Here is a 16503-nt window from a genome sequence, read left to right on the forward strand (position 1 = left end):
ATGATGATGCACTCTGTTCGTGTTTACTTTGAGCGAATATTAGCATGCTAGCATATGATGCTAACTGATAGCTGAACTGCTGATAGCTAAACTGGGATGAACACAATGAAGCAGATACAATGTTTGCTAAACATCAGGATGATGTGTTGCCGTGCCTTAGCACAGCCTCGCAGATCCACTGGTCGTAAACCAGTAATCCCAGTTGCTTCCTTAAGTTAGAGTTCATCCTGACAATCAGACAGTCTCAGAAGTTCTTAATGTGAAGCTGATGCACTGATACAGGTTGTGTCCATATCAGCACAGATTTGTTGATCTCGTATTGACAGTTTGTGGCTTTTCCACAGAGACAAACTGAAGTCACACACACTTGTTGATCAGGTGAAGCAATAAATCTGGACTTTTTTTGTGTCACAGCTGTGACATCAGAGCCTCCGCTGGCATCTAAGTACAACAACTGGGCCTTAATGTAGATTCTTTAGAAACCACCGAAGGCAGCTGGGGGCAAACCAGTGTCTGCCAGTCTCGCTGCAGCCACGGCAACCGAGTAAACACAGCAGCAAACTGTCAGGTTAAACTTAAGCCTCGGCCCGGGTGATGTTTCAGTGTCACCGAAAGCTAACCTTGCACGCTGGCAGATGCCAAACGCGTACTTCTGTTGGCATAAATCTGTTCGATTCCCTCTCAGCCTTGTCATTTATTTTTTCTCATGTTTTTGGTGGTGAAACTCTCTCAGCAGTGTTTCAAACTGCAGACGGCCGCAGTCACCAGGTCAGGTTACTAATGCTCAGAAACAACCTTTTAAATAGTCCCAATCACAGTAAATAAAAGTGTTTGAGGAAAACATCGACTGCAGGAACACTGTGGGAAACATGAATGACGGGACTTAAAGCTTTTTCACTTTTAGCTAAATTTAATCTGTTTATTTACTCTTTTCTTACAATGCCTCTAAATAAATCACTATTTATAAAGGGTTTATATTTTGCAACAATAATGGCTTAATTCATGATTATTAAAAATGCATAAATAATTCAAAGATCAATTATAAACTTTTAAAAAACCCATCTGACTCATCAGCTCATCAAGCAGACTGTTGACTGTCCCGAGAGCGCTGCAACTAAACTGTGAAGCATTAATAAATGTCTAAAATCGTTAATAAATGAAGTACAACCTCCCAAAATGCACCTCATTAGATCACATACGTGTTTTTACTGCTCTGCTGTCCTGACGTCCCTGCATCTGAACGACAGCTGGAACACAAACAGAAGAGTGATTTTACTGATCTGGGTTTGTTCGAGTGGTCACATGAGATGCAGTCAACACAACTAGACCTTAAAGTGCTTTAAATTCACCGACACAGACACGTTCAGAGGCTTTCATTTTGAATTTATTGCAAACGCATGTAGGCTCGTCAGTCTTCATTACACACATTCATCATATTCATTACTTTCACGCTCAGAAGTGCAAACACGGCACTCACTTCTCCTCTCAAGGCTTCTCTCTGCTGTCGTCCCGACGTCCGTCCTTCTCTGAGGCAGCCACGCAGCACAGGTGACATCAGGTGTAAAACATACACAACGCCACAGTTTCAGTCAAATACCTGCCCGTTTTCTTTGAACATTCACTTATCTCAGACCATCTCACCTTCGGTTAACCCTCGTTCTTTATCCAAGCTGTGATACAATCAGTTTGCAACATTTAACCTCAGAGTCAGCAGGTTTGTTGACGGACATCTGAAAGAATGATTTAAAACACGATATTATCAATTAACAGTGTGTCCACATAGTGCTCCTGCTATCACCAGTGTTTACAGCCATTCACTGCTGTCGTGACAATCCAAGTGCATTAAGTACATTATTATTATTCACAGACAAAGGTCATATAAGAAACTAATAACATTTTTATCAGTTTCACGATCATGACGACATTAGAACAGCTGGTTTACTGGAGCTTACAAATTCTAATATGTTTATCTATGTTAGTCTTCATGGGGTTTCAAAATCACATATTAATCCGCTTTAATGGATCATCTGGTTTAATGAGTTATCTGAAATAAATGTTTTATATTTTCTTCCACCTTTTTAACACAAACTTTAAAATCTGTCTGGGAAGAGGTAGAACATCGTATCTCAGTTATGGATTTACTTTGGTTCATAGTTCAGAAGCTTCTGTGATTATTTATTTTTCTTTGGGTACTTTTAAAAAATCATTTCTATACAACAGATTGAAAATGTTTAAATAAATAAGTTTTAAACGTCTCAATTTGTTATGTGTAAAATGTACAAATTTAAGTTAAATTTCACGTCTAAATATACTCAATGTTCTAACCACAAGTTGCTTTAAAGAGCAAATCATGTCCTATGTGCAGCACAGTCAACAACAAGTCTTCAAAATCACTGCATGAATTCACATCACTTATCATGAAATCAACTCACCGGGCAATTTATATAAAGTCTGTTGTCACAGAGGCATAATAACAGGCACTTTACAGAATTAAGGTACATAGACTGACCAGCAGCTCCAAATACCTTTAATATGTGTTTAGATTTGAAACATGCTAAAAATAGCAATCTACAGTTTGCATTGATTCTACACGATGCTGGTAGAACTGAGTCAAGTACAGCACAATGACCTGCGGTGCCTCGCTGCATATTCAAAAGGAAACCTCAGAACTTCACGGTACAGAAAGCAGTTATCAGTTAATGTGTCGTTTTAATGAAAACCTCAGTTCACACACATTGAAACTGAAGAGGAACGGACACTGCTGTGTGTAAAGAGTGCAGACACATGGCTCCGGTCTACAGTGAAGTAACACGACTCCGTGTTGTACGCTCACAGAACGCTGAAATGCCAAACATAACTCACAGCCACAAACACGAACACATTCAGACGCACACAACTCCCATCTCATTACACAAAAGTGTAAAATAAACCAACAGCAATAGAGGAAGTTATCCCCTAAATGTCTCAGCTGGCTCTGACTCATTAGGCCCAACACTACTTAGGAAACACTGGCCTAAGTACGCCGTTAAACCAGAGTCCCAGCTCCACGTCCTCTGAGCAACACACCTGGTGTGTTTCTCTTTATTCTCACTGCAACATGTGAGAAGCGTGCTTTTAAAATATAAACATACACCACTTACATACAGCACATCAGCTGTGAGCCACTGACTCCTAAAAACATGGAAATGTTATCATGAATGTGGAAAAATGGTGTTGGAGAGTAGCGATATGACACACAAAGCCATGTCAGATATTTATCATTTACCTGGGACATGTTTAAAAGATATTATTCTGAAATACATTAATTCTATTTCCTTATCTTTTTTTGAATTCAGTACAGACAAATGGTCCCTGTCCTCAGAAAACTAAAATAAGTAATAATCTTATTGTGTGAATTAATGCAAGAGTAAGTTGTGATCAACAGCGGCCACTGTGGCCACAAGCAGCAATTACAGGATAATGACACGCTGAATTCCCGTTAATTTCCCGAGGATGTGAGAGTGTTCTGTTCATTATTGCATAGCAAACCATCCATCATCCATCCATCCATTCATTCATCTTCCACTGCTGATCTCTGTCTGGATCTGGGTGGCAGCAGGCTAAACAAGGTAGCTCATATGTCTTTCCTGCCATGTCCTCCATCTTTTTTCTGGAGGTTCCTGAGGTGATCCCAGGCCAGATTGGATGTGGAACCCCTCCAGCGTATTCTGGGCCTGCCTCATGGTCTCCTCCCAGCTGACAGGTAGGCATCCAGGAGGCCTCCTCGGCTCGCTTCTCTCAACACAAAAGAGCGGCTCTAAAGGTGTAGCCCGCCACCCTGCAAAAGCAGCTCAATTTACCTGCTTGTGTCTGTAATCTCATTCTTTCAGCCATTACCCAAAGCTAATGACTGCGGGTGAAGGTTGGAACAAAGACCAACTGGAAAATCAAGAGCATCGCCTTCAGGCTCAGCTACCTCTTCACCACAGCAGTCCAGTACAGTCCACATTCTTGCTGGTGTGGCATCAATCCGCCTGTCGGTCTCACTCCATCTTACCCTCACCCTGTCCAAGATACTTGAAGTCCTTAACCGGCAGTGACTGACTCAAAGCTCAAATGGAGCCACCCACCATGTTCCAGCAGAGTACCATGGCTTCAGACATGGATGTGCTGAGCCTTGTAGCCACCACTTTAGCCATGACCACAAACCATCCCAGTGCATCCTGAAAGTCATTGTCTGAAAGAGCCAGCAGAACCACATCATCCACAGTACGTAGAGACACAATCCTGAGGCCACCGTACTAAACACTCTCCACACCTCGGCTGAACCGAGAGATTCTGTCCATGAGGCACAAATCTGGCCTAGCCCAATGCCCACTGAGAACAACTCCCTGCTGAGAATGTGGGCACAACTTGAACTCTGGTTATAATAGTAATAATAATATCCCATACTCCTGCAGTACCGAACACAAGATACAGTATCACAGGGGAAATGGTCACAAGCCCTCTTCAAAGCCACAAAATAAAGCGCTTGATCCTGCTTTCTAGTACCCTGTTATAAGTTTTTGCAGGAAGGTTGAGCAATGGGATGCCCTAAAAGTGGAGCTCTCTGGTTCCCTTTTTTAAAAATGGGAACCACAACCCTGTTCTGCCAGGCCACAGGCACCGTCCATGTCCCTCACATGACAGCGTGGAGGTGGGTCAACAAAGACATCCCCTCAATGTTCAGAGCTTTCAGCATCATGGGAACTCTCATCCACCCTCAGTGCCTTGGCACTCTTGAGCTTTGACCCCCGCTAATGAAATGGACAAGGCTTTCCCCAAGCCTTCCAGCTCTGCCTCCTCTATGGAGGAAGTGTTAGTCAGGATCAGGAATTCAGGAAGTGGTCCTCAAACTGTCCAACAATACTGTTAGTTTGGGTCAGCAGCTCTAATCCCATTCTGAAAACAGCCTGGGCTCAGCCCTGCCCCACCCTCCAGAGTCATCTGACAGTTTGGCAGAACCTCTTGGAGGCTGACCAAAAGTTGTTGGCCTCCTTCAGTTCCTCCTACACCCAGGTTTTTGTAACCATGATGACAGAAGCTTTAGTCCTTCTGGCCTCCTGATACCTGTCTACTGCTTCAGGAATCCCCCAGGCCAAACAAGCACCAAAGGACCCCGTTCTCACTTTAACGACCTCCTTCGCCACTGATGTTAAACCAGCGGTTTCTTTGGCTGCCGCCACAACAAGCACAGGGGACCTTCTGGCCACAGCTCTGAGCAGTTGCTTCTGGACTATGCTAATTCAGTGCACAACGTTTTTCCCTGGATGCAGGAAAAAACCTTCCAGAAGAACAAGTTTTTCCGATGTCTCTTTAATAATGATGGTCTATGGGGAGAATGCTTTTTCGGTTGCAAGGGATTTTGTTTTGTAGCAGTACCACGTTTGGCCACTAGGGACTGGCAGCAAGACAATGGCACCAAACGCAGGAAACAACAAACATGTCTCCTGGAGAGGTTCTGTCAGTTTATCTTTGTACCTCTGTGATAAAATCCATGAAACATTTATGTGTGACGTCCTGAAACCAGGTGTAACAGCAGCACAGCAACACAATCATAATGCTGGAAAAACTGACTCAGTCAGTTAGTTACAGTCACACAATAACATCTAGCGAGAAAGGTTGTAGCAGCAAATTCCCCATGTGGACTGAATTTAGCAAGGTTGTGTTTTATTGCTTATGAGTTGAACTTTGTGAAAGGAAGGTCTATTTTTCCTTTAAAGGTTTCCATAATCTCACTTTAAAGACACAGTTAACTTATAATAATAAAATGCTGGCTTGGCCAATAGTGTAACTGTAACTGTAATAGAAGAACTGCCTTGTTTCCTTTTGAATAGACAAGCTGCAGGGCTCAAACAGCATTTCAACAGTTCAGGACAGCAGCTGGATGGAAAGTATTACAAAGCAGATTCATATAGCGAAATGGCAGAGCATCAGCCAGAGGACGCGGCTGAATACAAAGTGCTGCAATGCATTCAGATTACAGTAACGTCTGCTGCAAGAATAAAGAGCACAAAAGGGTGAGGACTGAAATAGTTGTTGGTGGAGGTTTTCCTGGGGAGTGGATCACAGGTAGGGTGGGGTGACGGGGATGAAAACTGCAGATTCTTCAGCGGAGATGTCTGGAGGTGACAGAGAAGACATAAAATAGTTGTTAAACTCAGACGAATGCAGTGAAAACAGGGCGACATTTTCGAGGAGATGATAGTTTAAAACAGAAGTCAGGGTCAGCTGGTCCAGTTCCTGGTTCTGAACCAGCTGACCAGATTCAGCCAGATCACTGCCGGGGGCACGCTACTCCATTTGTTTATGTAGGAGTGCTGGAGGTCGGCGGTGCTCTCCACCTCCTTCTCCCCGTTTAGGAAAAAGCAGAGGGGGAGGGGGCTATAAAAAGTTGACCCCGTCTCAGCCCTGCAGACTCGCTTCCAACCTGGAGCTGCAGCAGCATCTGATCTCTGCGAGCAGCTGTCCTCTCCCTGCATCAGCACAACAAATACTTTACATTGCCTGACCTTTTCCTCCTGCATCACTATCCCAGCCATGCCCCCGCGTCCCCCACGCCACAAACACCCCTGCCAGTTACACACACGCGCACACACACACACACCCTGTGTTCCTCTTCACACCACTACTCAACCCCATGCTGGGCCCCTGCCTGCCACGCACCCAGCTGGCATGCATCCCTCATGCTCATGCAGTTGTATTATTTCTCTGACACATTAGCTGAGAATGGACTGTGACTGGTTGTAAGTGTGTGTACATACGAGTGGAGGAAGAACTGAAAATGAAGTTTAAGTTTTGTATTTTGGTTGTCGCTGCTAGACCTCGAAGTGTCCACTGGTCAGCAAATGAGGAACCAGCAGTTTGTTCCTTCAGATCTTCACATGCTGCAAAGTGCTGCTGCCGGTCCGTCAAAGGACAAAACACGTCTCTCATGTGCTGGGAAAATTTTAAAAAGTACAATTTTGAGGAACTCTTTATGCTACTTCATACTGCATGTTGGACACAAATATTGCACTTTTAACTTCACTACATGTATTTAACGACTTAAGTTAATGGTTACTTTGCAGATTCAGATTGTTATCACAAAATATAAGTCAAACTAATAAATTATGATGTATTGTTATAAATTAAAGTACCCAGCAGTAGAAAAAGAAGCTGACATAAGCAACACAACATTAGCGACACTTGCACATTAATTAATCTCTAATTAAAGTCCAGTAATATAACATGTATCCATTGTTTTAATGAACGTTTCTGCATAATGAGAACTTTTACTTTGGTACTTTAAGTAGCCAGAGTTTTGAAGTTAATACTTACATACTTTCATTTTTAAATGCATGACTTGTCTCGTGGTCCTTGTACACTTATAGAGTATTTTTACACTGTGGACTTACTAGTTTTACTTCAATATCTTCCACCACCGTCAGCTCGTCCTGCCTGAAGCCTGAACCAAACATGGTGAGGCAACATTAGCAAAACGTTGTGTCACAGTGTCCCCTGCCTCTTACCTGCTGCCATTCTATTCACCTGTTCAGCTGCCCAGCCAGTAGTTTTCCACTCTCGTTCCCCTCGCCAGCTACCCTCACCTGTCAGCTCACCTGATCCTCATTTCCAATCAGCCGTGTACTTAAACTGCTCTCCTACACTCACTTAGTGCCAGATTGCTGTTTGCCTTCATGGAGACTCTCCAGCATTACTTTATGGACGGATCTCTGAACCTGCCTGCTTGGACTATGCCTTGTCTTCTGACTCTGACCACAAGTTTTGCCCTGCACTTCCTAGTTTTTCACCTGCCTGTGCTTGTTTGGTGTGTGCTTCACCAAACATTTAATCTGTGTTTTGCCAAATCTCAAAATAAAGCTGGTAAAGCGATCTCCGTGTACTGGTCGTACTGGGTCCTAAATCCTACCTGTTACAGTAAAGCCTGGCCAGTCATGGACCCAGCAAGTTCCACCATCATCATGGACCCACTTTGAGAGGACTGAGGACATCCTCCAGGGACATTACTCTCTGATGGCATCCGTAGCTGCTGCAGCTGGGTAGCTGGCAGCTAAGGTCCAACAGCTCTGGACCCAGTGGATGCCTGCTAGCCTCCTGCCAGCACCAGCCCGAGTCAGCTAATCAACAGCCTACTTGCCTCCAGCCCTGTTCCGTTCTGGAGCGGGCAAGCTTCCTGCCAGAGTCCGCCCTGGGCGAGTTCCAGGGGTCTCCGTTCCAGGGAACACGGCTGGCATTCAAGATGCCCCCCCCAAAAGAGGCGGGGCTCCCAACCACATCACGCCACACCGCTGCCCAGTGCCTCAGAGGTCCCGCTGCCCAGCATCCAGGCCTACTCCAGGTAGTACTCTCCAGTTCCTGGGGGGAGGGTCCCCAAATCAGTGGACCAACTGACATCCGCCCATGCTGCAGCTTCCACCAGAGCTGAAGCGGCCTCCAGCTCCCGTGCAGCAGTCACCCCCTGAGCCACCAGTGCAACTGTCTCCTGTGCCATGATTGCAACAATCCTCTGAGTCGGAGCTCCCTGTGGCACCTCACATGCCTCCAGAGGGGTTCCCCCTCCTGTCCGGCCCCAGGTTATCCACCTGAGCTTTCCTGCGCCGCCTCATCCAGCCCCCAGGCCACCTGCCTGAGGTTCCCAGCTCCGCTCCTGTCTGCCCTCCATTCTTCAGCTCCTTGACCCCTTTCCTCAAAGTCCCTCCTCCAGACCCCCTCCACCCTGCTCTGTGTTGGACTTTTGGGACGTCCCGTCTGCCTGTGTTAGTTTGGTGTGCTTCACCAAACATTTAATCTGAACTTTGATCTGGGCGGCTGCTTCTCTGTGTTTTGCCAAGTCAGAGAATAAAGCTGGTAAAGTAATCTCTGTGTACTGGTGGCACTGGGTCCTAAATCCTACCTGTTAAACTTTAGACAAGTAGAAACTGTTTTCTGGTCCATTTGACTGAACTTTGATTTTAATCCATTCTATTTTCTTCTTATTGTCTTTCTGTTTTCATTCAGTTTTATTGTTCATGTGAGGCACATGTATTTGATTATGGTGCACAGTTTGGTCACAGCACACAGCACAGAGGGAAAAGCAGAGCTGTAATATTACTAATGGCTGAATTTCACATTGCTGTTTCAGTTACTGGGTCTTTGCATGTGGGTCACTGGTTTACTGGGACACTTACATGAAGCAAAGTCATCATTAACATTACTAATTAGACCTGTGCTTATCTTCAGTCCAAGTGCTGTGAACTGCAACTTACTCACAACATTGTGGTGGGATGTTAACTGTGCTGTCTATATGGAAACATAATGTTAAACATGGTTAAGCTCTTAATTTCTCTTCTGAAGTCTCAGAATTAATATAAAAAGTAAACTGGAATACTGATGCAAGTTTAGTGAGTTTGTGTTAGTTTGCAGTGCTGACTGTTAGCATGCTAACAGCTAGCATTAAGCCCCTGCTGAGATTGACACAGTGCAGCTGGAGCTGATGATGCTGAAAAAGTACAACTGACTCCACTGTGACACCAACTCTGAGGTGAGCTGAACGAGTCTGAGACGCACCAAAGTCGTTACGTTACATACAGAAAGTTTGGGTTTTTTTTACTGAGGTTTTGAGAATCAGTTGAACTGCATTTGTTTTCTGATGCTCAAAGGATTTAAATATCAAATATCTTGTAGCTAAAGATGACGAGCAGACAATGCTTTTACTGAAATATTTAAGTCAGAACAGGTCTGTGGACATTGAGCTTTGTGGAATTCATCAATGACTCTGAACTTTCTGGAGAGAGAAACTTCTGAGAGATCTAAAAAAATCTAAAAAGCAAACTTTTGTGCTACATGTTTAGCTTATTCTGTTCCATCATTGAGTTTCATGTGAATGCATGTCTGAGCCAGCAGCCACCAGCACACCTTGTTAAAAGGGGCCGTTGGGTTTGTTGAAATGAATGAAAACACTACAGTAGCTTTATTTTATCCACTTCCATCCTGTAATAACTGCTTCATGCTGCAGCTGTGGACTGATGGTTAGTAGGAAGGAAAAGTTGCACGAAATGTCACGAACAAGGAACGAACACATTAATGGGCAGTAATGTCACCCGAGTAATTAAAGCATTTATAACACGGATTAAGAATAACTTGATGTAAGGTGTCACCGGCTCGAATAGTTTCCTGTGACACTTTCTAACCCTGAGAATAAACCATGTAAACAAACTCGTCTCGCACTATCAAAATAGCCCGACGATGTGTAATGCAGAGAAAAGGGAACTTGCTCCGGACCGCGGCTGAAAATCCGGTCTCCCATCAAGCCCAGCCTCAGCTCAGAGGAGTCGGGTTACCTGTCATGGAGCTACTGCATGTCTATTAACACTGACATGCCGCTGCTGAGGCAGCTGAGCCGGACTGCTGCTTTAAAACATTTACAAGACAAAAATGATGTAAAAACTCATGTAGGACGTCAGGAACGTCACACCGGGACTCTGAACGATACACTGCTTAACAATGACGCCACACGTTCAGCATCGACGACCTCCAAACACCAACACTGTCACTTCAGGACGGAGACTCATTCCAAGTATACAATCATTGCTGTTATTGAATGTAAAAACTACTTATCCTCAGTATGAAGCTCAGTTTTTTCTTATTTACCTCAAAGCCTCAGCCTTAATAAGTGACAGCTCGCATGCTGCTGTGGCACAGACAGGAAGCTGTCTGCCTGAAAGCTGGATCACTTTTATTTATAGGCTCAGTGAATAACTAAATGCAGGCAGGATGCTGCATCTGCTCTTTGGTGGAGACATTTTCAAATGAAGCCACTCTTTCAGTTAGGAAACATTTCTACCTGAGAGGTGAGCTGAGAGGAATTACTCAGTTCTTCTTCATGCGTCTACGCCCCCTCATGAATGTGACCACAGAACAACAGGAGGGGACCTGGAGACAGATCACACACAAACTGAACGAACACCTGTGCTGACTTACAGGTATGATGAGATGCTTCCTTGGTCACCGATGCTCCACCACAAAGCTCATTGTTGTTCCATCAAAGGAGGGTGGGGCGATGATTCTTGGACCTTGTTGCGTTGTGATGCTGATAACCGGCTTCCTGTCGGAGCTCGCTGCACCCCCTCTGGCGGTCACATGTCCCAAGCTCACAGGTATCTGCAGCGGCCCTTGTGGAGCCTCACCTGTGGCGCTGTAGTACGCGCTCTCACCCCCTGTGGCGTTAGTTTCCGGCCTCGGGCTCCTGCCGTTCTTCACCTTGTCTCCATCTGCTTCCTCAGGGTGACACAGGGACTGTGGCACCAGGGTGGGCGAGGGGATGAAGCTCGGGTAGATCATGTAGGTGGGGGCGTAGGCTCCCGGGCTCAGCGCCAGGGGGGACAAGGAGAGAGGCACAGGGGTGACAGGGGTGACAGGGGCCACAGGAGAATGGGGCATGGGGACTTCCACATACTGACCTGTCTCGGGGTCAAACAGTCTCTTTGTGGTGGCCTGTATGGGGGTGTCCACCAGGTAATAATGTCCTGTAGTGGGGTCCAAAAGCATCTTGCGCTGGGTGTGTGGGACCGTGTCTCCGGTGGAAGGTGTAGGTGACGCAGCAGGGACAGAGGGAGAGAACCGTAACACCGGCTGTGGCGCTTGAGGCCCCGCTGCTGGCCCTGAGTGGTGGTAGATGCTCGAGGCTGGGTACTCCATGATCAGCGGGGACCTTTTCTGCTCTGGGGTTCTGATTCGGCTGACATTTGAACTCACCTCCCTGGAAGCAGGATCTGGATGCAGCAGTTGGATCTCATTGGTGCAGCCCAGCCCAGGTATGGTTAAATAGTTCTCGGAGTCTGAGCAGGCCTGTGCCGCAGTGGGATTGGTGGGAATGATTTTGACCTTTCCCCGCTCCAACTGGCCGTTTTTTGCCGACTCTATTTTCACCGACAGCGGGGCCCCCGGTGCGCTGGAGCCCGTCCCGGTGGACGCTGTCTGCAGCGCGGAGCTTTGTGGAACAGGATTACTCACTGAACGAATGCTGACGCGAGCCTTGCTGCCCAAATGAAGGACGCTCCTGTTACTGAATGTTTTGCTGTGCTGAGTTTTAAAGGTGTCCTCGCTGCACGGGACATGGATGATACTCAGAGCTCCTGTGTCGTCCTGCGCTTTGCCTGCGTCACTGCTGGTTGCGTCCAGCTCCTCAGCTCCCTGCTCCTCTCTGGCAATCAGAGACAACACGTGGCTGTCTGTGATTGGCTGTGGAGCTTGAGTTTTCCGCTTCCATTCATTTCTGTCAAAAACATAAAGCTGCTCCATCGTTTTGACGGCGGCTTTAAGCTTCTCCAGCGCGGCCTGTTTCGGTATCGTCGGCTCGTTCCTCCTGTCGGCGGTCTCACCTGGGAACTTCTCCTGCCTCGGTTTCGTGGCTTTGGGGTCAGTGTGTGGTTGGAGGTCTGGCTGGTCAGGTTGGAGCTGCTTGGATGCAGCAGGTGCAGCACTGTGAGATGCTGCCTCAGCTGCTTTCGCCTCGGCTGTCTGTGCTTTCACATTAGTTTTGACAGAGTGACATTTGATCACGATGGGAGATGGTAATAACTGCTTCACTGGCTCCTTCGTGGCCTTTTCCTCGACTTTTTCAGCTGCTGTTGTGGAACATTTACTCTCACTGTTATCCAAAGAAACAAAGCGATATGAACTTTTGACCAGTTTGCGGACATCTCTCACGTGATAGATCGGCGTTTGAAACTTGCATTTGGTGTCTCTGATGTCTCGAACGGTGAAGTTTGGGATTTTGTCTGAAGCAGAAAGAATGTGGCATTTTGCATCAGCTGCTGCCCTGAACGTGTTCACAGTGTTGGAACTGATTTTCGGGGTTAACAGGTTTGCGATATTCAGAGTGCAGCCTTTATTCTCCTTCACACTTCTCAGGCAGATTTTGATCTCAGGGGCTTTTCCTCCCTTCTCCTTTCCGTCTTTGTCTGGGATGTTTCCATTATTGCCTGTTTTGATCTCTTTCTCACATGTCTGCAGTCCGGCAGGTGCGCCTGCTGCAGGTGTGCCTGCTGCAGGTGCGCCTGCTACAGGTGCACGGCTCGGTGAGCCTTCTGTACAGTCCCTGTCTTTTGAAAGCTGGCAGCTGGGAACGAACAGCAGTTTTGTCAGCATGCTGCTGGTGTCTAGTCCTTGTTTGGCTGTGGTCTGCGTGTCACCTCCAGATGTGGGTTCAGCCTCCTGTGCAGGTTTTGTCTCTTCTTCTCTCACTGAATTAAAAGCACTGCTTTGACTGTGGCTCAGCGGCGCTGTTGGAGGCTCCAGGTGTGTCTTCTCTGCATCAGCTGCTGCTTTGCTGCTCTGCTCCTCTGCGGGCTCGCAGGAACCAGGTCTGCTGCCCTCCACCTGTTGATCATCAGCAGAATTAAATCCCGAGCCTGATTCAGAAGTCTGCCTTTGCAGACCTCTTCCTTGCCCCCTCTCTTTCATCCCGTCTTGGTCTTTGAGCTGAAAGCACGGGGACAGCGCTGGGTAAGTGTCACAGATTTCACCCCTCTCCATTTTGCGCTCCTGTTCAAACTGCATCTTTTTGGAAATCACATTTTTCAACAGACTTGACGCAAAAACGGCTCTTTTGTGCGTGTCCCCAGAGCTCTCTGTGTGGTGATACTGCATCTCGCAGCCGGACCTGGCCACCACAGCGCCGGTAACCTCGCTGGATCGTGCTTTCTTGGAGCATTTTGGCCGCCTGGCGCCCGCAGGCGCTTCGACGTTACAGCGGAAATTCAGCGTGACTCCGCGCTGCTTTGGCTGAACAGGATCTTTCACTTCGATATTTTTGCTAGATGAGGACGATTGTTGAGAAGTTGTTCTCTTGTTCAGCGCGTACATTTTGGTTTGTGGAGCTTTCATGCCGGTAACAGACTTACCGTGCCTGCTACTGCCCACAGTCTTATTCATTTCCAAAGTTGCGCTGGAAGTCTTGTGCGCAATTACGCTGCGCTCTCTTCCCCTGGACACGTTTTCATAGTTCCAGTCCACATAAGCCGACCATTTATTCAGACCATATTCAGACATAGAGGACTCACTCGAGGTGCTGAGATTAATGGCATCGAAGTATGGACACGCCAAGCTCCGGAAAGACTTGGCGGTTAAATTACGCACCTCTTTATCAGCGTCGTCCAGCTCGCTGATGGAGCTGGAGGCTCCGCTGGAATACTCATTAATATCTTTCCGTCTCAGTTTGGTGGCAAGGTGCTGACGGCCCGGAGCAGGGATGAAATATTGGGCTCGATCGCACAAGGGCCCCGCTCTGGCGCCAGAGCTCACAAAAGAGAAGTGGCCCCGGTCTCCGGCGGGTTTTGTGTAGCCACAGGTGCTGCTGTCGAAGACGCTGACGGGTTCGTTCACCGCCCTGGAGGATGTTTTTATCGATAAATGAATTTTCCCCGCGTTCGCGTCTCCGCTCTGGTTCTTGCACACGCTTTCATCCGAGCTGGCGCACTTGTCCGAGTCGCAAAGATCACTGTCCTCCTGCTCGGTGCTGACAACCGCTCCACCAAGACTACACCGCTGGCTCCTGCCCTCCACAATCAGAGTCCCCTCCTGCGTTTCATCGCTTTCAAAAGACGCGTAATCCACAAAGGAGTAGACCAGGTTGTTGTCTTCAAAGTCCCAGCAGGTGCCTCGTCCCAGGTCGTAATCCACGTCGTGGTCGAGCTCGGTCAGCTGGATTTCGTGCGTGGTGATGTAGTGAGACTCGTCCTCCACGGTGTCGGAGCCGCAGTGGTCGGACAGCACCGCGCTGGCACCATCATCAGACTCAGTCCTGCTGTTCAGGTACATGTCCGTGTACTGCAGCTCCTCGCTCTCACTGCACACGTGTTGGCTGCAGTCGCTCGGGTCCAGCTCGGCCTGGCGCCGCTTCTCGGTCTCTGAGTCCTGGTCGCTGGTGGGAAGTTTGGTCAGAGTTTCCAACGGGGGCTCAGCCGGGACAGGCCCGGGGACGGCGGCCCGCGTGTCCTCTAACTGCTCTTCAGCAGAGTCCCCCGACATGATTCCGCCCTCCTTGTCGTGCCCCTTTGAACCGTCGCATTTGACCACGGACAGCTGGCTTCCTTCGCCAGTGAAAGTTACTTTCACGGTTTTTGCGCCGTCCGGTTTCATGTCCAGATCCACATAGTTGGACTCGTCGCTTTTTGTCTCGGTGGCGTGGCCCTTTCTGTCCGTGATGGCCTTGTCCTTGTCCTCTGGGAGCAGCTTCCTGTGAAGTCCGGTGACATCTCGGTAAGTGAGAGTTTCCTCCGCTGCTTCCATTTAGTCCGGTCTTACCGTCAGGTGGTCCGCGTTTACGATGTTGTCCCGACACAGGACGGAAAACTCTGCGGGCTGGAGGGACGGACAGCCAGGAGGGTGAGAGGGGGAGAGAGAGGGAGAGGAGGGAGAGAGAGAGAGAGAGGAGGGGGCGGGGGAGAGGGAGAGGAGGGAGAGAGAGAGGAGGGGGGGGGGGGGGAGAGGGAGAGAGAGGGGGCGGGGGAGAGAGGGGGGGAGAGAGAGACAGAGAGGAGGGGGCGTGAGAGAGGGAGAGGAGGGGGCGGGGGAGAAGTGGGAGGGAGAGAGGGTTGAGAGATGGGGGAGTCCCAGGAAGCCTCCCTCTCTCTGTCTCTCAGGTTGGAGGCTGTTTGACATTTTCACAGGTTTCCAGCTTTGTTGAAGAATCACGTGATTTGATGACGTTAATGTTCAGCACCTTGTCCGGAAGAACAGCTCCTCTGCAGCATTACTGAAGACATCAACCTTCATCTCATCTGTTTACATCCAGTCACTCATTCATCTGACGTCATCACATCTTTAATGTTACTGCTCTGCTACAAGTATGAGCATCAAACTTTACTGAAAGTATTCATGATGCAGTTTGACCCATTTCAGAAACATATTTATTACATTACTGCATGAGAATTTGTGATGCACGAACGTGTAAGCATGTCATAATATGCAATATAATAATATATGTGTAATGTATTGTCTTCATCTAAATCTGCAATCTAACTAAAGCTTTCAAATAAATATAGAGTACAAGCATTTCAAAGTACAGTACTTGAGTAAATTTACTCAGTTACATCCCACTGTTGGGCATTTGTGCAACATGAGTTTATTCATCTGGCTGTAGAGGATATTTGACCACAGCACAAATGAAGTTTTTGTACTGCACAGTATAAACTGATCCTTGCTCTGATAAGAAACATCCATCATATTAATTATTGTAAAGGGAAGTTGGGTTTTTATTTATTTATTTTTTATTTATTTATCCTCAGTATTTTCAAAATAAAGGTAAAAATACAAACATTCATGGGTGAAAGAACAAATATTAAGAATACTATGAGTGATGCAGGTGCAGAGTCACGTGTGTAAACATCACACACCTGACTCCTGCTCTCACAGCTAATCTGCTACAGCAGAGACGCTTTGAGTGGAAGTTAACGGCTACAGAACGTGATCTATTAACATCATGAGGAAACGTCCCTGTTC

General features: G+C 47.3%; 1 protein-coding gene across 1 annotated transcript; it reads right to left on the bottom strand.

Annotated features, from left to right (window-relative positions):
* Nucleotides 1-1407: 1407 nt before the first annotated feature.
* Nucleotides 1408-15291, bottom strand: LOC121603993 (uncharacterized protein C4orf54 homolog). The gene is made up of 2 exons (XM_041933360.1): nt 10981-15291; nt 1408-6140 (listed from the first exon to the last, which is right to left on the bottom strand). The coding sequence occupies exon 1, from the start codon at nt 15289-15291 to the stop codon at nt 11005-11007; it is 4287 nt and encodes a 1428-aa protein (XP_041789294.1). The 3' UTR covers nt 1408-6140; nt 10981-11004.
* Nucleotides 15292-16503: the final 1212 nt, after the last annotated feature.

This window comes from Chelmon rostratus, chromosome 3 (assembly GCF_017976325.1).
Source record: "Chelmon rostratus isolate fCheRos1 chromosome 3, fCheRos1.pri, whole genome shotgun sequence".
NCBI lineage: Eukaryota > Metazoa > Chordata > Actinopteri > Chaetodontiformes > Chaetodontidae > Chelmon > Chelmon rostratus.

Bases quoted from the DNA above. Each gene is read 5' to 3' on its own strand.
- LOC121603993 (XM_041933360.1), bottom strand. From the start codon at position 15,291: ATGGAAGCAGCGGAGGAAACTCTCACTTACCGAGATGTCACCGGACTT.